The sequence below is a fragment of the Xenopus laevis genome, chromosome 1L (genome assembly GCF_017654675.1).
Source record: "Xenopus laevis strain J_2021 chromosome 1L, Xenopus_laevis_v10.1, whole genome shotgun sequence".
In the NCBI taxonomy this organism is placed as follows: domain Eukaryota; kingdom Metazoa; phylum Chordata; class Amphibia; order Anura; family Pipidae; genus Xenopus; species Xenopus laevis.
In genome coordinates this window covers 52973911-52999266 of record NC_054371.1, presented here as the reverse complement: position 1 = coordinate 52999266, position 25356 = coordinate 52973911, and the positions used below count along the sequence as shown (strand labels likewise).

The 25356-nt window shown below is 40.6% G+C and overlaps 1 protein-coding gene across 3 annotated transcripts in view; it reads right to left on the bottom strand.

Annotated features, from left to right (window-relative positions):
• Nucleotides 1-22842, bottom strand: part of sh3rf1.L (SH3 domain containing ring finger 1 L homeolog) — a 98998-nt gene extending 76156 nt beyond the window's left edge. Inside the window, exons 1-2 of one of the 3 annotated variants that reach the window (XM_018230913.2) lie at nt 22457-22842; nt 19977-20466 (exon numbers count right to left, since the gene is read on the bottom strand). In XM_018230913.2, the coding sequence (XP_018086402.1) occupies nt 19977-20399 (423 nt within the window). In that variant the 5' untranslated portion in view covers nt 20400-20466; nt 22457-22842. The remainder of the gene's footprint in view (nt 1-19976; nt 20467-22456) is intronic. The other 2 variants (XM_018230906.2, XM_018230921.2) reach the window with 2 other exon arrangements.
• Nucleotides 22843-25356: the final 2514 nt, after the last annotated feature.

Sequence of the window (25356 nt, the reverse complement as noted above, 5' to 3'; positions counted from 1 at the left end):
ATGATGACTTCACTCTTGCTTATTTTGTAATTAAACAGTGCCTGAAATTCAAAACTAATTGGGAACAGATTTGTTATATGAAAATGCTTAGTGCTAAATGTTTGGAAAAAGCATGAGTAGTTTCCACCTTAATATTAGGCATTGGACTAAATGCTAATGAATACCAGACTGGCACAGGGTGCTCATGACTTCATGCAGAGATGAATGTTAGTAATTTAAAACATTCCAGCAGTTCAACAATTTTCATTTCTCAGTCTTTACCATGACTGATTTGGAAAAAATGCATTGATCGGCCAGAGCTTTGTAATTCCATCTAGAACACCAGCAAATCTTATATAATGGGGGCTACGTGTGCCATTATCTTTGAGGATCCACTACAGTTTGGGTGCAGGTACTACTTTATTATTACAGAGAAAAAGGCCTTTCATGTATTCTGAGCTTTCTGGAAAACAAGTTTCCAGATCCCATACTTGTACTAATAAACAATTAATATTTGCACACTATAAACTATACTCTTGCACTATATTAGTCAACTTTAGTCAACAGAGTATTTATATTAGTCAACAGAGCACAATGTCCATTTTGTGATTTTCAGACCATTGCCCATAATAACTGTTACTCTTTTTAGCCAATAGGGGATCCTCGTTCCCAACAGGAATGGTATCTAATTGTCAGTCCCAGCAAAAGACCTACTGCTTCATGTCCAAAATAGCATTTATTTATACATCGATCATCGCGTTCATTTGCTGGTGTCCAATTTGTGTAGTGCAAAGGCTCTTAATAAACGATATGAAAATAAATCCTCTAAACTTGGCATACATGAACTGTTGAGCATTATTTGCAATGCATTTCATTGATTTAATTCACTGAACCCTGCTATTTGTCCTGCCAAGAGTTATTATGCTCAGAATTAATTCAGCTAGGCAGGAGCACAGAATAAACAAATAATTGTTGTGCTTCTCAGTGCAAATCCGGAGCCTTATTCACTTCCGTACATCAGGTGGGGGAACCAGCTGCAAGAGGATTTGCTTGCTATTCCAACAAATTGTAGTTGCAGGCAGAGAGAGCAAATTAAATCTGCAGCATTTTTATACTGTATCATACTGAAGGGAAAAATACCTTGCCGCCTCATTCTATAGCACATGGACTTGTGTAAATTACTGTTCACCTCACACACAGTATTCTGCAAAAGTAGAAAGAAGGCAACAAAGCAAATACACATGATACACAGAAGAAGCAACAAACCTTTACAGACTAATCTAATAAAAGGAGCAATGTTTTCCCCCAGTCTAGTAACCCATAGAAACCAATGAGAATTCTGTTTTTAAACAGCTATCGTAGTAAAGGCTTTCTGCTGATTGGTGGCTATAGGATAGAAGACCAGAAGCAAACATTGCACCTTTTATTCCATTACCCTCTTTATACCACAGAAACAATGATCTAAACTTTGCAGAACAACAAAGACTGAGATAAAGTGCCTGGAACCAAAATCGGACTGAGGCATCTGGGGCCACCAGGGCTGAACGCAAGGGACCTCCTCCTGGCCCACCCTATCCATACTGTTTTCCTCCCTCCTTCTTAACGTCACGACTTAACTTGTCCATGTGGGGGAGTGTGCTCCATACAGGGGAGCGTAATTAGGGTCCGTACGAGGTAGCGAGTTTGGGGTCCATACCGGGTAGCGTGCTTGGGGTCCATACAGGGTAGCGTGCTTGGGGTCCCTACGGGGTAGCATGCTTAGGGTCCGTACAGGGTAGCGTGCTTGGGGTCTGTACAGGGTAGCGTGCTTGGGATCTGTACAGGGTAGCATTCTTGGAGTCGGTACGGGGGAGCGTGCTTGGGGTACGTGTGAGGGAGTGTGCTTTTGGTAAGTGTGAGGGAGTGTGCTTGGGGTAAGTACAGGGGAGCGTGCTTGGGGCTGGTACGGGGGAGTGTGCTTGGGGTTCGGGAAGAGAACGGGCCTGGGCCGGCGAGGCCCATGAAGGCTGGTGACCACTGTGTTTTTCCCCGCTATCCCGCCAGCCCAGTCCAATACTGCCTGGAACTCCACATACACACTCCACATGCTTCAATCTATTGTCCTAATACAAAAGTAATATATAACAGCAACAGGGAACCTGTATGGTTTATGGGATTTTACTGTATTTAATGTCAAAGTTTTGGCCTATAATAGAGTTTATTTTTCTTTTGGTTGCATGAAAACTAAAGCGCAGTAAAAATAACTTTGAAAAAATGGGTAAACAACGTAGTGCCAATTCCTGCACAATCCTTGCTTATTTGCTCAGGCACCCTGGGTGCATCCCTTGTTTCCCTATTAGCCGCAAGAAAGTAGTCTTTACAGTGAGTCTAATGCCATACTTGCTTATTTTGTATGCCATGAAGCTGGAGGCATCAAAGTGAAGGAGACAGATCATTTTGTCTGACTAATTACATAGCAGCACCGGTAACTATGAACAAGACACGGCAAGTTCTGCACCTGAGGTAACAACTTGCAAGGAGATTTGAGATCAAAATACATTAGAGGCTAAATAAATGGAATGAGCCGCTTGGTTTACAGTGAAAATTTGATTTTAAATGCCATGCTTTTTATATACACACACATCTGCAAATATTTTGCATTACTCTTTGAAGAAAATACCATCTGCAACATAGTATTGTCAGCAGTAAAAGCTAGAGACTGCCTTTAAAATGACCCTAACACCTACCCTTTTTGTTTCTTCTACCTGCGCTTTCTGCTGACAATCAGTGAAGACGTTTACAGAGACTTTAGGCCAAACATTGACTACTGGCACTCCATTTACTGTATAAATATAGAGCCAAACGTTGAAGCTGACAAAGGATGCTGGGAGTTGTAGATCTGACACAGCTGGAGTGCTAAAATTTGGTTATTTTGCTTTTGGCATTAAGCCAGCCTCTCTCAATCCAGTCATGCACCAAATATACAGTGGCAACCTCCAGCTAACAGGCCAAGCTTCAGCGCTCTGTATGATTCATAGTCAAACATTGCAAACTATGCACTGCTAATAGTAATAGTGTCAGAAATATGTAAACATAAGCTGAGCAAGAGTCAATCTGTGGGCTACACACACCGTGGAAAGACTCTGGGAACTAATCTGCAGCCATTCAGAGACACTGGTATAAAGACATACATCAAATTTAATCCCACTGCTGACTATTTCTGCAGTTGCCTGTGTTAGTCTTGGAATACATATGAACATACATAGGAACAGAAATGTATTAACAAAGCTCTCCTTGCACTAAGTGGTACGAGCAACAAAGTTACATTTGCTCTAGCCAAGAGAAAAGAGTTAATTAAGGGGCAGATTTATTAAAGGTTCAAGTTGTGTTTTCCACGAAAATTCGGGTTTTTGAGGTCAAAATTTACATTTTCAGGTTTAAAAAAAACTCACATTTTTTCGAGATATATTATACCCCAACCCTAGAAATATCTCAAATCCAACAATACACCATCTAAAACCCGTCGAGGTCACGTAGGATTCAATGACAGAGGTTCCTTCAACCATTTGAAGATGTTAATAGCCTGCATGATGTCTAAGGTTTCTTCTGAGAGTTTTGCCTGGAAATTTGAATGATTCAAGCAATGTTTTTTTCCTCCAAAAACTCGATCAATTCAAGTTTTCAGGTTCGCAACTCGAACTCACAGAATCAAGCTTTTTCCATTCCAGTTTTCGGGTTTGGCAACTCAAACTTGCAGAAACAAGTTTATTCCATTTGAGTTTTCGTGTTTGGCAATTCAAACTCGCAGAATCAAGTTTTTACCATTCGTGTTTTCTCTTAAATAAGATACCATTCAAATTGTGAGTTCATTCAAGGTATAAAAAACATAACATTTGACCCTTGAACCCCCTAAATGTGAATACAAACTAAACACCAAATAGTTGTACAATAGAGCCTTATATAGTTGTCCTTCTCCTACACTCTTAAGATTGCTGGATGCCTTAAATCTGTGGCACATAAAATCGTTCTCCATAAACAGAGAAACCCCTTATACCCTATTGCCATGAATGGAAACTGGCTCACAGTACGACACTCATCTGATTAACAGTCATTAAATGGGCCCCACTGAGAAGGTTCAAAGCACACACAGAAATGGGGAGTCCCAAAAGAGCGTGCATATACATACAGACACCCAAAGAATAGCAAAGCTTTTATATAACAAGCCATGTATTGTTGGATGACGAGTACTTGCTCAGGGTATTCAGCCAGCAGCACAAGCGAGTACTGTACAAGAATAAAGACAATCTCTGCTTCAGTTGTACAGAGACTATTATAGTACACTGCCAGTTAAATTGCAGGCTGCCTCCAATATCACAATTGTGCTCTGGCTGTGCTTACACAAAACCATAATTCCAGGGTTCAAAATACAATGGATTTGATTCATTCTCTTGAATGTAAACATAGCAGTTTGTCCATTTGTTTTCTTTGGGTATTTTATGCTATGGTTGAACACAAGAAAATTTCTCAGGGACCATCGTCTTACTCACAATCATGTCGACAAGTCCATTTTGTCCAAAAAACATTGGGCCACTTTATGCAATGACCCTGCACTAGAGTCCTGCGCTGGCCCATTTTCTTATACCTGTACCCAACCCATACCCGCTACCCATACCCGCAACCCGTTATCTGCTACCCAGAATTTTCCCCCACTGATCCGCTACCCAACCCGACCTGCAATAGGCCAAGTTACCTTCCGACCCAGGGAGACGCGAAACAGGAAGTGGCATTACTCCGGACCTGAATCTGAACAAAAATAGAAAATGTACAGGGGATGGGAGAGCTCAAGTCTGCACCTTTTTCGGGCACCCAGCCGGGTTACCCGCAGACTGCCCTCACGGCCAGGTAATCTGGGTCTTGCCAGAAACCCTATCAGCAGGACTCTACCGTGCACATCTCAGGGCCCTGTCCGACATGTATTTCATGTTGCGGCCTATCATTTATGTGGACGCAGCAAGCAACAAAATGGGACCATCTACTTGATACACAAGCTAGGGGGAGTTTGGGACTGTTCTCTATGCCAAAGGTTTGGGCAAGGGCACCACATATATGATAAAAGCCCTGATACTTACCCAGGTACAGTAAGCCACAGTAAACAATGCTTTTAAACAGGTAACCAGTAAAATCTAACTGCTGATTGGTTGCTTTAGAAACATTTCAGAACACCTGTTTTAATAAGAGGAGTCCCTTTGAAAAGGTAAATAGGTTACCCTGTGTCAGCCATACTCACAAAGGGTACAAACAATTGATGATAATTACCGATTAAAAAGACTTTAAGCTGATTTTCCTTACTTCGCTTTAAAGCGTTTATTGTGTGTGTAAGACGCCCTTCGGCTGTTCTTTCAACAGGCCACGGTTTGATCAGTCACTGCCAAATCTTGGATTCTTCTTATCATTTTAGCTGCATTAGCTCGTATCACACGCAATAAATATTACATAGCAACATTCTGGATTTTTTAGCTTAAAAATTGTTTTTTTGCACAAAAAGAAATAATATATCATCATCTGAATGGGATTAACAACAGATTTCTATCCGACCCAGTCAACTGTTGTGTGCGTGCAACTCCCAGCATCCTCTAACAAGTCCAACCCAAGAAAACTGTAGTTCAACAACAGCTGCGAGGCTGGCCAAATTTGCTATAAACATTTACAGCACATTTGGCAGCACACACAGAGAAAAGGATGTTTAGATCTTCTTGCAATAAACACGGAAGCAATTCATTGAAGGCACCTCTCCCCACAGACAACCTAAGTACCTTACAGTAGAGCCATGACTATTTAAAGGCCAGCTCGATAGCCACTGACAGACATGCTGATTCAAGTCTCCATTCAGTAAATAATACATCTCGGTAGAATTACACTGCCTTGCAAAACCCTGTACTCTGTTCGCTCAACACCTCGTATTTCACAGGGGGCCTTCTGATTTCAGCAAGGGCTCCAACTGAATCTGAAAGGCTGGCTCCTATTCCCCAAAAGAGCATGAATGAGAAGGATCATTTGCAGCATGCGGGAAAGCAACAGACGTGTCAATACAAGTTTAGTACGGTTTTGCCTACAGCTCAGCGGCATGTAAAGATTAAAGCCTGCTGCTGAAAACGATCCACTTAACAGGGCCTTTTATTTTGGGCTTTGCCCCGCCATATGTCATGCATACTGTGTCATCCAGACTGATAAAATAAGATGCTGGGTGTACCCACGCACTATTAATGAACAGAGCCTGGAGATGTATCTGTTTTCTTTGCACTCAATGAGGACAGCTCGTGTTTTGCATCGGGCCCAGACAGGTCCTGGGCTCCCTGTTAATCTGACAGGCATCACTCCCCTGGTACTTCATGCCACTGATTATGCTACGGTATGATCATAACAACTGGGAAGCACAATTTAGCGGGATTTAACCCTCTGGATGCCAAGAAACATGTTCAATTCCTTACACCACATACTGGGACTCTGACATACCACATGTGGTGGAACTTAAACTCCCAACTTTTTCTGTAAGCTTAACCTTGTAAACTGTGATACTGTTGTAGGTGAATTATTAATTAAATCAATATTAAGTCCCACCAGTACTACGGAATAAACAAAAGTAAGTCCCAGCACATATACAGTGCAAGGTGTAACACATTTACCTAATACAAGGGTCCCCAGCCAGCCATCTAAAAACAGAGCGGTTGCATCTACAAATAAAAGACGAAGACATTTGTGGGTTTATTTGAGAAGACTCTATATAGAAAGACACAGACATGTGATCCCCTCTCATATTTTTATCCAAACTAGGATCAGTACTTGATCTACATAATTCTTTTACCAGAAACCATCTTTGAAGTTCTGTCACTCCAGGGGTAGGCAAGCAAAAATATTTCTGGTTTTTTTTTTTCATCTTAAGTTCTAGTGATGTGAAACAGGACCCCACCCAGGAAATCAAGGCCTTTTTTCCCATAAAAAAAGAAATGAAAGGTTTAGGGCACACTAGGAAGCTACGTGTAGGTCAGAACAAAAGTTGTTGGTTAAAGAGTAGAAAAATCTTTATTCAAACAATCAAGCCTTACGCGTTACCTTAATATACTTAATCATAAGCCTATGATTAAATGTCTGAGGCACACGAAACGCGTAAGGCTTGAGATGATTGCTTAAATAAACATTTTTTTACTTTTTAACCAACAACTTTTGGTCTGATCTACACGTGGCTTCCTAGTGTGCCCTAAACCTTTCATTTCTTTTTGTACGGATTGTCAGTTCCCCTGAGCTGAGGGCCTGGGGCAGGAGCACCTGGGCCACTATTCTACTTTGGTGAGTTTTTTACAACAAGTGGATGTCCTTGTGCTTACACATATATTTTGGATTATCAACTTTTTTCCTATAGTCTGTCTGTATTGCAACTATTTTGCAGTTAAAGGACCAGTAACATCAAACACATTTTTTGAAAAAGTTTTTCGCACATCAAAAAAAAAAAAACACCAACACAAATTATACTTTAAAATCACAAAGCCTTTATTAAGAAATAACTTACAGAAACTCCACTTCCTGTCCTCTACAGAAAAGGCGACAGGGCAACCATCCATCCTGCTGCGCTCGATTTCTCCTCCTGGCTATTCTACCGACAGCGTGTGAAGGAGCAACATGGATGCCTCATGGATGCACATGGCCAGTCTGATGATGAGAAGCGGCCGCTGCAGCAGACGACATTGATCCTCTACTCCCTCCACCGCCTCCACTACCACTGCTTCTTTCGGGGTCAAGGCTCCCGCTTCCATCTATAGTGCAGCAAGACTTTCAGTAGTGGAGCAGCGGCAGTGAAGGGAGCGGAGCAGGAGCGACTGAGGCAGGGATCGGTGGAGAAGGAGGGGGCGGCCAGTCGCTGATGATGGGAAGCGGCTGGCGCAGCTGCCACTGATCCTCCTGGCCACTCTGATGATGAGAAGTGGCCGCCGCTGCCACAGCCAACATTGTTCCGCTGCTCCCGCCACCGCCTCCACTACCACCGCTTCCTCCAATGTCCAGACGACCGCTTCTCATCTATAGTGCAGGAGGAGTATAGGAGGAGGAGGGGGCCCGGGCAGTCACTGCATCGCATCGCATCCATGAGGCATCCATGTTGCTCCTTCACAAGCTGTCAGTAGAATAGCCAGGAGGAGAAATCGAGCGCAGCAGGATGGATGGTCGCCCTGTCGCCTTTTCTGTAGAGGACAGGAAGGGGAGTTTCTGTAAGTTATTTCTTAATAAAGGCTTTATGATTTTAAAGTATAATTTGTGTTGGTGTTTTTTTTTGATGTGTACTAACGATTTTTGACAAAAAATTTTTTGATGTTACTGGTCCTTTAACCCCAGGTACCAAACCCAATGCAGCTCACTGACACCGGACAACATCAGTGTAGCAGAACACATATCCTTCATTTATATATGAACCAGAATAAGGCTGATTTCAGTATGAGCTGTTAAATTCTGTATACTTTATCTAGTCCTCTACTAAATGCAACAAATGCATTTTCAACTTGTCAATTTCGGAACATTCTTTAACAGCAGAAATATCTGGAATTACCTGAAGTCAGACACATGATCACTCAGTAAGGATAAAATTGATGAAGCTTGGGCCTAGTCACTTTACTTGCTTCCATGAAAGCAGCAAAGAACTTTTTGCAGACATTGACTTCTTTGTTCAAGCAAAAAAAAAAGGTAAAAAAAAACCTCTGTACAGTTCAGTTGGTACAGTCTAGATTTTGACAGTAGATTTTCTAAAGCTTTTAATGTGCATGTAGGCTCTAAGTCATATTCTACAAAGGTGCAACATAAAAGAAGTGACTCCTACAATCTATAGAAAAATGGGGGATAAGAGAAGAAATGGATCCATCCCAAGGAAACCTCACCTGTGGAAAAGAAAATTGATGCAGTGACATGGAAAAAAGGTGGTTTCCTTTACAGAAAATGACAATCTGTCTGCCAGTATGCTTCATTGCTCTCAGACACTGAACTGGATACACAGAACAATGTCCTCTAGGTCACTTGTTCAAAATGAACATATTATCCCTTCTCGCTGATAAGTGATCATAGGCAAAGTTATAGCCTCTTGTTGAATGATCATTAAAGTTGATCTGGGCTCTCTTAAAGGTGGAAGGTATGCAGTAATGTTGGACAGATAGCCTGAAGTGTGCTGAACCTTTGGGTAAAACAAAAATACTATGTATAGGTATGGGATCCATTATCCGGAAACCCATTATCCAGAAGGCTATCTCCAATAGACTCCATTTTAATCAAATAATTAGAATTTTTAAAAATTATTTCATTGTTCTCGGTAATAATAAAACAGTACATTGTATTGGATCCTAACAAAGATATGATTAATCCTTATGGAAGGTGGCCATAGACATAACATTTACGACCTTTCTTGAAAAAGATCTTTCCAAGAAAGGCCGATCGTTTCAATACACACGTGTAGAACTGAATCATCAGATATACAGGAAGAAACAATAGAATTCAACCTGTATCTGATGATACAGCACTAACAATGGCCGATGTTTGGGCACCCAATCAAAATTTTCTGTCCAGCCCGACCGACATCCAAGTCTTCTGAATTCTGAATTCTGAATTCTGAATACCTCTCCTGGCCTACTTTTATTTTTAATATACCGGTAGAATGTTTACAGAAACAGTGACACAAAACAAAAAGTTACTGAAGCAAGGTTATTTGTGGTGTTAGTATAAATCCAACACATTTACAAGTACTGATTTTAATTATAACAATACACCAATTGCTTAGGGGGTGTCTGACGCAAAAGAGAAGGAATATTTTCCATTTCAAATGACATTGCACTGCAAGGGACAAACAAGCAACACATAATGGGAAACATTTGGCAGTGCAATCCCACCGGAAATAAACATCCTGCTGCCCTGTTTTCCACATTATACAGTAAGGATATCAAACTTGTGCCCCCCTCTGCATTATCAATGACAACTTGCAGCATGCCTGAAACCACCCTCAATTGCCTGCAAGCTGTTGTCTGTTTTGTGTATGTCTGTCTTTGCATTTCTGTGCCAAAAATTTTGTTCTAATTTGTTTTGCGCTTATTTTATATAAACAGTTAGAATCCGGGGAAGTCACGGTTGCACACACAGGCACAGTGCCAAATGAGGTTTATGTTATCTGCAATGCAAACAGATGACTCCTGTGCAGAGATTCTCAACACAGTGTGTGAAATCTGAAAGATCATTTTCACAGAAAGTCATCGCAGAAAATCCCCAGGGCTGGCTCTCAGCATTAAGGTGCTACCACTGTTACACACATTCTTAGATTAAATCTTTCAATAGTCCCCAGCCTGAGAGTCACTTGCTAAATCTAACAGTTTGCAAGGAGAAATGCCTCTTTATAATTCCCATCTGTCTATCTGCACACATTTACATGAATTTGCACTTTATTTGGTTTGAAAACATGATTACTTAAAAAATGATTAATATTAATTAGTGATGCAACAAATTCATCATTTTTGGGTTCTGCCACATGCCGAGTCCTCCTATCCCCCAAAGTTGTCTGAATAATAAACTGCATCCGAACCACAGCTACCATATTAACATTTTACAAAGTTTTAAACAGCTATAACAGGTTCTTACATTCAGTTGTCCAAAGCATTAAAGTGACATGACTTCTGATTTGGTTCCACAGAACAAAGGATCAACATTCTGTGGTATTAAGGATGTGCCAAATCCAGGATTTGCCAAGTTACCAATGAATTTTTGCAGTATTTGGAATCCTGGTTTTCCTGGAGGCCCATGGTCAGGATGCAGTCCTTCACAAGGAAATTACAGCCCCATAGATCAACAGAAGTCTTAATTTGTCATTTAATATAACCCAGAAATAAACCCAATAATCAACCTAAAATGGCTGAATGGCATTGAATTATACTAAATTTCTATTATTGATGCTAAGTAGTCTATGAAAACTCATGTTCACTTTTACCGATAGCTTTCGGGTTGGTTTACATGAATATTAAGATTGACCAAGATTGTGGTTTGTTTAGGGCTCTTACAGACGAGTGGTTTTTAGCTGCGCTCCCCTGCTTTCCGGTTTCATGCGTTCAGCAGGAGAGGAACGCAGGAGTAGATGCACTGAATTCTTTTCAATGGGGCTGTACTCACACAGACGCATGTAAGCGCCAAACGCAGGTTGGGACGCAGCATGTTGCATTTTTCCTGCGTTCGCCATTACATGAGTTTGTGTGAGTACAGTCCCATTGAAAAGAATTCAGTGCGTCTACTCCTGCACTCCCCTGTGGCTGAATGCATGAAACCGGAACGCAGGGGAGCACAGCTAAAAACGCTCGTCTGTAAGAGCCCTTGGGAGAAACTCAGAACTGAACAAATCAAACCAGCTGCCTAAAATACATATGTTGACATTTCTAACAGATTCTGCTGAGGCAGTTACACAAACCACAGCTGAAGGATGCCATTTAAAATGAGAACTTAGCCGGAGAAGAAGTTTGTGAAAATTACAAGTAACGGACAAATTAAAGGAAGTACCAAAATAAAGGCGTCATTTACTAAGGGACATTCAGATTCTAATGCAGTGCATCATCAGAAACTAGCCAGTTCTAGCTGCACTTGGTAGATCAATGTTAATTACCGATTGGTTGCTGCGGCTAGTGCACTAGTTAAATTGAATATCACCAATCTTAAAGAAGGAGCAGAGATGTTCCCATTCTTTTGTATATTCATTCTAATTATAAGTCTTTGTAAATCATGTTGTTAATAATGGGTAGGGCTCAGTGCACATGAGGACCTATAACAACTACCTACACAGGATTCCTGTGTAAAGGAGCATATTGATGAATAAGATACAGGCCAATCCATGCACAAGGCAACAGAGCAGAGCCTAGTCAATTATGTATATAGACACCAACATGCAGCTAAGGCATCTTCTGTGTATTATAATGGCATTCTCTCTGCCTAAAACACATGAGCTTCTTTAAGGAGACTCCTCTACAGTCACCGTATAACACAGACAACTTTTGGCAGAATTATAAATCCCATTCATGATGATAGTAACTGTAATTCCAACCACAGCTGGAAGACCAGGCTTGGATCTCTGCCATGACCCTTCACTATAAAGACAAGGCCAGACTCTAAGAAACAGATGCTTGCAGCAAATCTATGCTCACCGTTCTTGAGCACATCTGATTTTGGCTTGGGGATCACCCCACATGGTCAGCACTGTGAATGTCACGGGGCAGAAAATGACTTATTGCGTACAATTTGCCTTTCAGATGCTATCACTTCCCAAATTCATGTGGGAACAAAAATTCCAAGTAATATACTCTTTTTTTTTTTAGCTAAAACCCTTGTGGAAACCATCGGCTAATTACCAGTAACTGACTATTTGTGGGAGAGGCTTTAAACCAGAGACAGTTCCCTGTCCTGCAAATCGGATGCTTTAAAGACATGTTCTCTGTTACACACATGTGTTACACATTACATTTATAACTTATCTGCACTTAATAAATTGCCCATTAACTTGCTCTCTAGGTTTTTTTTTCCAAGTTGTCTTAGATTTATAGGTTAATGTTGTCAGAACATTTGGTACTTTATTTTTCATCATCAAGGCTCACTGCTGTCCTGTTTACAACTCCAGTGCATTAGCCAAATTGCACACAAAGCCAATAAAAACACTGATGCACAGGCTGTTTATGGTACAGATGGGAAACTGAGCCACAGTGTGCCATAAACTCAGGCAAGGAAACGTACCTATTGCTATCATGAACTTAAATTCCACTGGGGTTTGTGCTAGACAAATAATGGATAATAACAGAAACTCACAGAAAATATAAAATGTGTTATAAAAGTTTATGGATAATATATTTCTGCTCAGCAGCTGCAAGCTGAATGCCCCTCATCAGCAAAAGCCCTATTTGTAGAAAGATTTTCACCCTATATATGTGACATAATCACAAACTTTAGTACTTTAGAGCCAAAGTGGTTTTTTCTTTTAATAAAAAATAATGTTTTCTTTTTTCTGTTATAAAGCACTCCTACAGGTCTGTTAGGACAATGTTAAAGGAGTGGTTTGCCTTTAAGGTAACCGGTTCCAAGTAACTTTTCAATTGGTTTTCATCATATATTTTTTATTGTTTTTGAGTTGTCTTTTCCTTCTGACTCTTAACAGCTTTCAAATGGGGGGGGGGTCACTGACCCCATTTGAAAAACAAATGCTCTGTAAGGCTACAATTTATTGTTATTGCTACCCTTTATTACTTATCTTTCTATTCACGTCCTCTCCTATTCATATTCCAGTCACTTGCACAAATAAAGGCATGGTTACCTGGGTAAATTGGATCCTAGCAACCAGATCATTGAAATTGGAAACTGGAGAGCTGTTGAATAAAAAGCTAAATAACTTCAAACCCAGAAATAAAAAAAATATGAAAATCAATTGCATATTGTCTCAGAATATCACGCTCTCTCTCTAAGGCTGGTGCGAGTGCTTTAAGGCTTTTGTCACACAGGCTGAAACTCAGCCTGTAGAAAAGCACAGGCCGAGAATAAGCCCCTACACTGCTTCCTTCCTTCCCTGCACCCAAACCATTGTGTTGTCCCTGGTGCAGCCATACTTGACAGATTTTGGCTACAAAATATGTCACTTGTGCCTGCATCCTGGCTGACCCAATGGTTCCGGGTGCAGGCAAGGAAAGAAGCAAATGGCAGCACAGGGGCTGATTCTCGGCCTGCGTTTTTCATGCCAAGTTTCAACCCTGTGTAGCATAAGCCTAAATACTTCATTTTAAAGGGATCCTGTCATGGGGGAAAAAAAAGAATTTAAAAATGCATCAGTTAATAGTGCTGCTGCAGCAGAATTCTGCACTGATATATGTTTCACAAAAGAGCAATTTTTTTTATATTTAATTTTGAAATCTGACATGGGGCTAGATATATGGTCAGTTCCCCCAGTCATGTGACTTGTACTGTGATAAACTTCAGTCACTCTTTACTGCTGTACTGCAAGTTGAAGTGATATCACCCCTCCCTTTCCTCCCCAGCAGCCTAACAACAGAACAATGGGAGGGTAACCAGATAACAGCTCCCTAACACAAGATAACAGCTGCCTGGTAGATCTAAGAACATCACTCAAAAGTAAAATCCAGGTCCCACTGTGACACATTCAGTTACATTGAGTAGGAGAAACAACAGCCTGCCGGAAAGCAGTTCAATCCTAAAGAGCTGGCTCTTTCTGAAATCACATGACCAGACAAAATGACCTGAGATGGCTGCCTACACAACAATATTACAACTAAAAAAAAAAAAAATACACTTGCTGGTTCAGGAATTACATTTTATATTGTAGAGTGAATTATTTGCAGTGTAAACAGTGTAATTTAGAAATAAAAACTACATCATAAAAATCATGACAGAATCCCTTTACGTAGCCTAAGACAACCCCAACACCCGTAGGTGAAAACTGGTACAAGCACTTGTCAGATGACAGTCACTTGAAAAGCATAAGGAGGTGATGTAATTAGTGTACTTGGCTCTTAAGAAAAACAAAGTCTTCTGGCTTCTGCTACATTGTTTCAAGAGTCAGAACAAGTAGTATAGAAAATGAAAAACAGCCAGCTACTACTTTCAAAAGCAAATATATTTAAAATAATCTTAACAAATCAGAACATATTTAATGTAAATAGGAAAGGTATTTAGAAGTTTATTTTCCTGTATGATGCAAAAAAATTGATTTGGGTTAGCGATTGCCTTTTAATGGATGCAAAATCCACTCACTGATTTGTGTTACTGGTCCTTAAAAAAATTATGAATTACAAAAATATTGTGATTCAGCTATCCACAGATTTTAGCTAAGCCCCAGTATGCATACCCAGTTTAAAAGACATTATTGTATTCTTTCTAAAGCCACCACTAGGCAAAACAAAATGCACCTATTTGTGAAGAGCGATCCTAGAGACATTTCATTTGCCTCCAAGGCCTACGTGCGCTTCACAACCTCTTAAAATACTGCATGTTCATTATAGTAAAACAGTTATAGTTTTCAATGTGTGATAAAACCTTAATGACTATTTTCACAAGGTAAGATAATGATTTCTAGATATCGTGTGGACTTTGAGACCTTTAAACAGGTCTAGCACACATTCATGGGAGAGACGCTCTATAAAGATTTACACGTATCAACATGTTGGGAGTGCCCAAAATTAAATGGTCACTAACGTTTTCATTTTTTTTTAGTTCCATATTTTTGCTTGTATCAGCTATGGTCCATTTCTCACCATTTTGTGTTCATCAGATGGAGGACTTTTTATCATAGGGTGACAGGCAAAAGATGGCAGTGGCAGACGAAATGCCCCATATGCCATAGCCCAGCTTGGCAGAACTGGAAAGGTGGCCACAAAAAGGAAGATACCTTAAAGGGGTTGTTCACTTTTAAGTTAACTCTTAGTATGTTGTAGAATAGCCCATTCTAAGCAACTTTTCCATTGGTCTTCCTCATTTATTTTTTTATAATTTTTAATTATTTGCCTTCTTCTTCTGACTTTTTCCAGCTTTTGAATGGGGGTCATTGATCCCATCTAAAAACAAATGCTCTGTAAGGCTACAAATGTATTGTTATTGCTACATTTTTTTTATAGGCCCTCTCCTATTATATTCCAGAACCGTATTCAAATCCGTGCATGATAGCTAGAGTAATTTGGGCCCTTGCAACCAGATTGCTGAAACTGGAGAGCTGCTGAATAAAAAACTAAATAAAAATGAAATAACAGACACAAATAATAAAACATGAAAACCAATTGCAAATTGTCTCAGAATATCACTCTCTACATCATACTAAACGTTAACTCGTGAACAAACCCCTGTACAATGCCCAATTTAACAGAAAATTATAGTCCTTTAAATTGAAGATGAAAATCCAATACTTCCATTATTGAAGAGAAAGTTCCATTCACAAGGGACCATTGGTTGCAGTAGCTAGGGTGTCAGAATATCAACATTTCATTAGCACAGCACCGTGATTTTTCTGAATTGGGAATTTAGTATATACCATTATATGTAGGAAAAGAGTCTATTCCTAAAGTAAGTCTAAAAACCGGCCCCTAGGCCAGATGGTTCCCAATACATGTGTTAATGGATGGGATCAAAGGCTAGCTGGCTTTTCTTTTCAACAAACACATTCAATATGATGTGATTGTAAAGGCCAGGCGATTCCAAAGAAAAGAGCAAAAATGCCTGCCATGATCACTACATGTCAGCTCCTCTGCCTACTTCTCTACATAGGGACAATGGTCTGCCTTCAGAAACACATACACATTCCAAATTTCCCAAAGTTTAGATAGGGAATCGCCACAAAAGAGGTTCAACATGGGAAGGCCACTGGCACAATTTTTCTGCTGTAGTGCTCCAAACTGGAGTTCAATTAAATGGAAAGTAAATAGTAATAATAAACTTTAACAGAATTCAAAGGAGACTTCATGAGATGCTTCATTCTCTGTCTAGCAATATGTACATAAACTTTGTCATACGCTGCAATATTTCTTTGGATTCTAATGAATATGCCCTGAAGTGTGATTTTCCATTATCTTAAGCTCTCTGTGCAGTCAGTTCTTGTTTTTTTATGCCAAGCGAATTCTACACAGCTGTCTTGTGTATTTTTCCACTCGCAAGCACCAGCTATTGTCCAGAATACACGTCTGTGTACAATCCTGCTTGCTGCTGCTCTCCACAGAGAGTATGGGAATGTGGGAAAATGAGAATGAAGCCATATATATGTACCATTGCTAAGGAAGAGCGGATATTACAGCTAACAAAACAATGTTGGTGTCTCTGATTTTTGGAAAGGGGGAACTACTTAACACTTTGCTTGCTGGCTCACAGATTTTTCCATGCCTGCGGATGACACTAATCACAGAGCAAAGAGGAAACTCAAAACATACAATCGGAAGTGCTGTTATCGTGGTATTTTCACATAGAAGCTATAGGTAGGGGATCCGTTATCTGGAAACCCGTTATCCATAAAGCTCAGAATTACAGAAATGATTTCTCCCATAGACTAAATTTTATCCAAATAATACAATTTTTAAAATATGATTACCTTTTTCTCTGTAATAATAAAACAGTAGCTTGTACTTTCTTCAAACTAAGATATAATTAATCCTTATTCAAACCAAAATCAGCCTATTGGATTTATTTAATATCTACATGACTTTCTGGGCTACTTAAGGTATGAAGATCCAAATTACAGAAAGATCTCTTATACGTAAAACCCCAGGTCTGGCTAACAGGTCACATACCTACAGTATGTGGCACGTATGACTTAAAACTCTAGCCCTCCACGTAGATCAACAATAACTGCAGGATCGATGATTTCCCCATTCCTAAAGATATTTAGACAATTCATCTCTATGATAACAGCACAGTCATTTTTTATGCAGCTCAATTAGCCTGTAGCTTAGCGCTTACAACAGACACGTTGCTGCAATTATAAAGCGTTTACAAAATCATACATATGGAGTCATTGAAGTCATATCCAGAGTCTAAACTGCACATGAATGAATATTTAAGCAAAGGCAGAATATTGTTGTAAAATGAGCTTTAGGTTAACATTACAAAGACAAGCTAATAAAAGCACAGCCAACATTAGCACAGACCTCATAGACAGCTGCTCACAATAAGCAAACGCCTTTTCACGCAATCACCAGACAGATGTTTGGCATCACACGTAAAAAAAGAAAAGACTTTTCCCGATCCTGACAAACCATCGCAGCAGAAAATCCTTAGATATTCAAACAAATCTGTAGCGAGATTAGCAGTGTCAAAGGTGGGCAAATTTAGCTCAATCTTAACGTTACATCCCAAAGGGACATGTGTCAAGACTTCGCCCCCTACCAAGAGTAACAAAAATGGAAACAGGAATGTCAGCAATATCTGCACACACTGCAGCTCTCTGAACCACGTGGCTTCTACACTGGGAGAGTTCTTTTCCGAAACTTGGCAATAAGCATTAACATGGGATCATAAACTTTTTTTATTGTCCAATTTTAAAAACTGTGACTTAAAGGAATAAAGCTTCTCCGAACACCGTGTAATACGGAGTGAAGCAGAGCAGGGCAAGGAAAATTCTGAAAATTCAAAGCAACTTTTTAGCTCTGCATGGAAAATTACTTTTCATAGCAGGTAAATGACTTTACTGACTTACTCACTGGCAAATGAAAACAAATAGTATGGGACTTGGGATCCAGAATGCTTGGGAGATGGGGTTTTCTAGATAATAGATCTTTCCGTAATTTGGATCTTCATACCTTAAGTCTACTAGAAAATCATATAAATATTAAATAAACCCAATAGGCTGGTTTTGCTTCCAATTAGGATTAATTATATCTTAGTTGGGATCAAGTACAAGGCACTGTTTATTACAGAGAAGAAGGAAATAGTTTTTAAAATTTTGGATTATTTGAAAAAGAAAGGGGTCAATGGGAGAAGTCAATTCCGTAATTCTGAGCTTTCTGGATAACAGGTTTCTGGATAATGGATCCCATACCTGTACTGATATGCTGACCATATATATTCATATTTAAAACAAAGTTTCCTTTTCAGGTTTTTGTTATTAAACCATGGCAGCACAGGGGTACTTTAATAGAATTGAGTAAAAGAGTAGTAGTGTTAATTTAAATCACTAGGAAAATAAGAGACAACGTAAAAATAGATTATATTGTTTTAGAAAAATTTATATTTTATGCACTTTTTAAATGAAGTATATACCTTCCTGGACCTTTTCTAAGCAACTTTTCAATTGCTTTTCATTATTTATTTTGTATGGATGATGGATATTTGTAGTCTGCAACTGAAAACATCATCTCTGGCTGGTATCACTGGAGCCTAGCAACCAAAAAACGGTCTAAATTTACTTTTACTGTTGCTATTATTTATAATTGCTTATCTTTCCTTTTAGGCTTTATCTTATTAACCTTCCCTTCTGACATCAAAACTGCTGCCTGGTTAAATAAGCCCTAAACAACAGATTTTAGTTGACATGTATGGCCTGAGAGATCAAATGAAATAGATCAAAAAACCAACAAAAATATTAAAATATTAAGACTAATTGCAAATTGTCCAAGAATTCTCTACGTCATATTAGAACAAGCAAAAGCTTAAAGGAACAGTAACCCCAAAAATGAAAGTGTTTTAAAGGAATGACAACATAATATACTGTTGCACTGTACTGGTAAAACTGGTGTGTGTGCTTCAGAAACACAACTATAGTCTATATAAACAAGCTGCTGTGTAACCAAGGGGTCAGCCAGTCAAGCACAGGATATACAGTAGATAACAATTCTGAAGAATCCCATTGTATACTTCAGAGCTGATCTGTTATCTGCTGTGTATCCTGTGCATTTTCTCCTTTTTCAGCTTTGAATGGCTGTCCCCATGGCTACACAGCAGCTTGTTTATATAATAAACAACAGTTGTGTTTCTGAAGCATACGCATCAGTTTTACCAGTGCAGCACAACAGTACATTATATTTTCATTAGTTTAAGAAACCTTAATTTTTGGTGTTACTGATCATTTAATCACTGGGGAGGGTGCCATAAGTTCTGTGCATGTGCAATAGAGTAAATTTCAAACTTCATAGACTAAAAGCAGAACTTTTGCTCAACTGAGCATGCTCACAGCCCAGGGCAGCAGCAATGATCCTGGGGGCAGAAAGCAAGAGGGCGGCATGGCACTTGCTAGATAGATCACATGTCAGGTATGCGTTTCAGTGAAGATGAGCAGAATCTGTGTTTATTAATTATAATCTCTGGGGGGAGGTGCCTAATAAACTGGCACCTCAATTATTAAGCCTTTCCTTGTTCTTTAAAGGTGAACTACTCAATTAAGTCTAAACTGTTTTTTCAGACTGTTTTGTATTCTCACAGTACCTTGTGCATTTGTGCACCATGGTGATATTGAGAAAACAATGATCACATAAGACTATGGTTCTACTTACCCTTACTGGAGGACTTCGTGCTTGTATCCTCTGTTGCCCACTTTGAGTATTCTGTGCATCATTTAAGCCACAATTAGTAGTTACACTGCTTTGTGCTCTTAACGCATTTGTGCTATTCCCAGCGCTGCTGCCCGTCCCTCCTTTTCTTGGCCTCTGCTTTATTCCATCCAATAGTCTCACTAGTAGGATGTTGCTTGGAAGTTCGTCCACCCCACACTCCACCAGAGTCCTGCACTCTGGGCAGCGCAGCTCATTCCGAGAGCTCACGATGCCCAGAAGGCAGCGCTTGCAGAATGTGTGCTGGCACGGCAAGACTTTAGCAGAGGCATCTAGTCTCTCAAGACACACCGGACATTCTAAGAGGTCCAGCAATGCGGACTCATCCATGGTTTTCTCGACACCGTTTTGCATGGATAGAAGCATTTGTAAAAGATTCAGAGCTGGTCTTGAATAAAGCTGATTATGTGATATCCATACCTCTCTTCGTTACCTTAAAGATAGGAAGGAAAATTCATCATTGGGCAACAGTTCTATTTTTCAGTATTCGATTTTAGCAGTTTTATCCTGATGCATTATGTGTGCACACACACAGTCTGAGCTTTAGGCTTCATTCGTGTGACTTCAGACTGCAATGCTGATGCAAGTTTTCTTATTTATCAAGGTAAAAATCATATTAAAAAAAGTCACGCTGCAAGATTTTTGTATTAAAAAACAGCAGATTAACATGCAACTTGACAAGACATGAATGAATGTGCTGCAAATGCTGTTCCTAACTGCTTGGAAAAGCTTTTAAAGTCCTCCCAACACCTGCAGTCAGACTGTATGTGCTCACAGTATATATATATATATATATATATATATATATATATATATATATATATATATATATATATATATATGGGCAGATATTGTCTGCTGAGCTGGCCACACAATACAATGTCCTGAAATCAGGGTTAGGTCAGATATCAATTGGGACAGCTGGGAAATCCTTTCAAGAAATTGGCATGTGCCCAGAACTTTGGTAGTCAGTTATAGTCTTGGCAACCATGTGCACATGCCTATCTACTATATGTCCAGCTAGCAAATAGGGTAAAACTGCACCACCAACCCCAGGTTAGGGCTCCTGATTAGTGACAATATGATGGCACTTTATAAATACAATGCTATGACCAATCAATACTGAAGGCTGCACTGGTAACAAATGATTGGAAGTCACACACCAGATGCAGTAGAAGGACTAGATAAATGCATTTAGCTATCTGTTTCTATAGAAACCGGTCACAGGAACAAAGATTCCTGTTGCCAGCCCTTCAGTATAGAAGGGAAAAGACCCTTCACCACAAAAGAAAGGACAGAGTGTGGAGAGTGACAGAGAGAGACACTCACAGATGTCCAAGTGTCAAAGGGTTTGTTTAGTACAAAGTTATGGTTGGGGCAGCACAGGGGTTAATCCCTCCCATTAACCCAGCTGTGATATAGGGACAGTTTCACAAGCAGCCTTTCCCTTTTGCTATGGTAATGCAAGGGAATGTACGAGGAGGAGAGCGTTACACACTTCCTGCTACATGTTTGGAACACCGAGTATAGTGAATGGGGTGGAGCCATTCCCACGTCTAGTGAAAATTCCATATCGCTTTCTCCTCTTCTCACCTGGAGCAAAAAGATTAAAGTTTAATGAGCTCAGTCAGGGGGTGATACTATGGCTCCGACGTCCTTCCTTACAGCAGCTGAGCAGACAAATAATCCACAGATCTTTGTTTACCTGTAACTGCTGTCACTCACACGCATATTTATAAAATAAGCGGGCAAAATTAGCGCTGAAATACACCGAATGCTGGCGCGTTAAGGCAACGGCACATCTTTATAAAGCTGTACAGTGATTTAGTACAATTCAGTGATCTCACTTACACCACTTTTCGAGCCACAAATTCTTTGCCACCTGAATTTGACCCATTTACTTCAATGGGTTGCGCCAGGGCGGAGGTGGGGTAAAATAATGGTGTAATTAGCACTGGCACAAAACAAATGACACACCTTTATAAAGATGCCCAGTTTGTAATGGCTTATGCCTCACGTGTAAGGACTACAAATACGCCGGCTATGTCGCACTATGTCTGAAGTGTAATATATAATATATATGTTACACTGTTTTATAAATGTGTCCAACTACCAGGACCAGCCTCAGTGTCAAGGAGAATGCTGGGAGCTGCAGTACAACAACGGATTATAAAAATGAAGGGCACGATTTCATGCAAATTGTATTGGGTGCCAACGCTAGGCATGTTTAAGTGGTAGCCCTCCAGCAGTCAGGGGATGCAGGCAGATAACAGTGCCTTATTAACTGGGGGCAGCTTTTAGGTTTCTCTGTAACTGTCTTATTACATGATTAGGAAGGAAAACAGGTTCTGCTCCCCTGAACCCCAGAGCACCCCAATGAGTGAGAGCAGCCAGTTACACCCCCCGCCACAAAGTAGTCTCACCCATGAGCCTTGCTAACATTCCACTTCCCATCACGTCTTGCCAAAGTGCGAGCAGACACCCAGGAGTCAGCACTGACCTGCAGAGGAAGCCCAGGGCTCGGCACACAGTTGCACAGGCTTCTCGCTCACTTATCCCCGGGGAATCCTAGAGCTGGGGAAACACCTCCAATGCAAAGAGCGGACTGTGCGGATCCACGGAGCCCCTCTGTGTCTCCTGTGCCTTTGTCCCTGCAGCAAAATCAGTGAGTGTATGCCTGGCTCTCTCCCACGAACTCCCTCCTTCTCCTCCCTGCCATCCGACAGGAGCACGTCACGGCCATGGGAGGGGGAGAGAGGGGGAGGAGATGGGCAGGGGCTCAGGCTGCTGCTGTGAATGTGGAATGAGAGAGATGGGACCGTATGTCGATAACATGGGACATACCAACGGCACTTACTGTGTGGGTATGGAGAGTCATTCCACATGCGCCTCACGGTGCTCCCTCTCTCTCTCTCTGCTGATAAAGCCTCGAATGATGAATGATCTTATTTACTTACTATATACTATATATGACGAGGATGTATTGTATTTTAGTTGATGTGATACTTGGAGAATCTCCAGTTACATGATAACAGTGCACGACATAGCAATCTTAGTAAATAGAGAAAATCAATATTGAGTTTATCAATTGCTGCTGCTTATTTTATAAGCATGAAAATATAGTCTTCATTAAAAGCCAATTTGTTTCCACACAACTGTGATTTAATTGTAGGTTTGTTATTTCTTAGCGCCGCCAGTCTGTGTTTGTTCTTGTCCCTGTAAAATGTCCCAACTCCACAGACACAGCCCTAGGCTTGGGCACTTAGAGAAGAGCCTGGAAATACAATATCGGTTTGTAATAATACCTGCCCTCCCTTAAGGTCCCCATAGACGCAAAGATTTCTCTTGCCAAACGACCGATTTTAGCGAAGTCCGACCAATCCTTCGAAATTATTGTGGAGTTAGTGGGACTTCGAACAATCGAACATCTTACGATTTTTCGGCCGACATCTGTCTGAAAATTGATCGGGCAGGTTAAAAAATCTTTATCGGCCCCAGTGCAATCTATGTTTGCAGTAGTGATGTGCGGGCGGGTTCAGGTCAACCTCGCACTGCTCCTCGCTGGTGGAGGGTGCGGGTTGAGCACTTCTCCTGCTCTCCCCACCCGCCACCTTCAAATGCTGGCATCCGACTTCCAGTTCCGGTTTTATAGTCTCGTGTCTGCTCACCCCACCCCTTTTGTGACGTCATTGTGATGTTATCGGCAGGGCAGGTCAGTGCGGGTCTATATAAGGAAGTGCGGGTGCGGGCAGGCGCGGGCTGGAGCAGGGTGGGTTAGAGTCAGGTGCGGGTCAGGAAAACCCTGACCCGCACATCACTAGTTTGCAGGGCCAAGCAGGCAGCTACCCTTTGTTTTCCTGACAATTGGTCTTTTTAGTTGATGGACAATTCGTACGGTTGTTTCGAGATAATAGTGGTCTCACGATGGCCAGCTTTAGAGCAGTAATCCCTATTTCAACTGTGTGCTGGAGCAGTCAGCGCTAAAACTGGGCCAAATTAGCAATAGTATTTAGGGATGGCTTTTATGGTGTCCTGGTTTCAACCAACTGGCCTCATAGGACACTTTAAGCAAGAGAATATTCACTGAACTGTATGATAGTGTTTGTTGCCACTTTGTTGCAATCAGTCAGTAGATAAAGGGAGCTTTATATTTTATAGATTTAATACACTGCTTTTCTAATTGGGCACTGATAACACTAAAACTAACATTTCCTGGTTTCACTAATGTGTCCTGGTTTCACCCAACTGGCCTCATAGGGCACCTTAAGCAAGAGAATATTCACTGAACTTTATGATACTGTTTGTTGCCACTTTGGGCCTGTGTTGCAAGCAGCCAGTAGATAAAGGTAGCACTATATTTTATAGCTTTTATAATTGGGCACAATAATACTAAAACCAATGTTTCTTTTTCTCAAGTGATAAATCCAGCATACAGCAAATTGTGGAGCACACAGAGAACTCGCATAATTTAGGATCTGAACTAATCCATCGCCTACAGACCTACCTTTAAGGAGTACATAGGAGAGAGTGTTATACCCAAATCTCATCCTAATTCACCTGCCACTGCTCCAGGTCTCCCACCACCACAGTTTGGGAACCACTGGCCTAAACAAAAATTTTTTTTAAAAGTGCATACCTTTTGTACTCATGGCCTACCAGAACTTAGTGGAACATTAGGCTAACACTGATCAATTGATCTGTGGCAATAACATTTAAGTAGGGCTTACTTTCTAGCACAACTTATGTGAGCCCCTTTGACATCAATGATGTTGTCAACAGTGGTTGGCTGTCAAATTGGTAACCCCCCTTGTCTCCTCCATTACCGTAGGACTAGAGCAATTGACAGTGTCAGGGTAGACAATGGGATAACAGTGTCCTGTTTAAAAGAATGCAGTTGGTGCCCCTGCAAAATCTATACTACTTATGGGCACTAGCTTGATTGGTTGAGTAAAGGTGGCCATACACAGACCACTAACTTGGCCCCTCTTTGGACAAAGTGGGCAGATTATTGGCCAATGTATGGGGCATCCAGACAGGCCTACCCAACTGATCTTTAGATAAAAATCTGGCATATATTGATCATACAGGTTTAACAATCTCATTGGACAAGGAACACATCAGTGCTTAGGCCCCAGTGCATGACCCAATCTTTGCATCTGGCACTGTATGGCCACCTTTAGACAATGGGCAAGGATTTAGCCTATGGGCATAAGTGGAGTTCTGAGGGGATAACTATAAGTGATACAGGGACTGCTCCCATGGGCATTATATTTCGCACAGCAAAAAGAAAAAAATCTGTTGTGTGAGGCAATGGGATTATAGT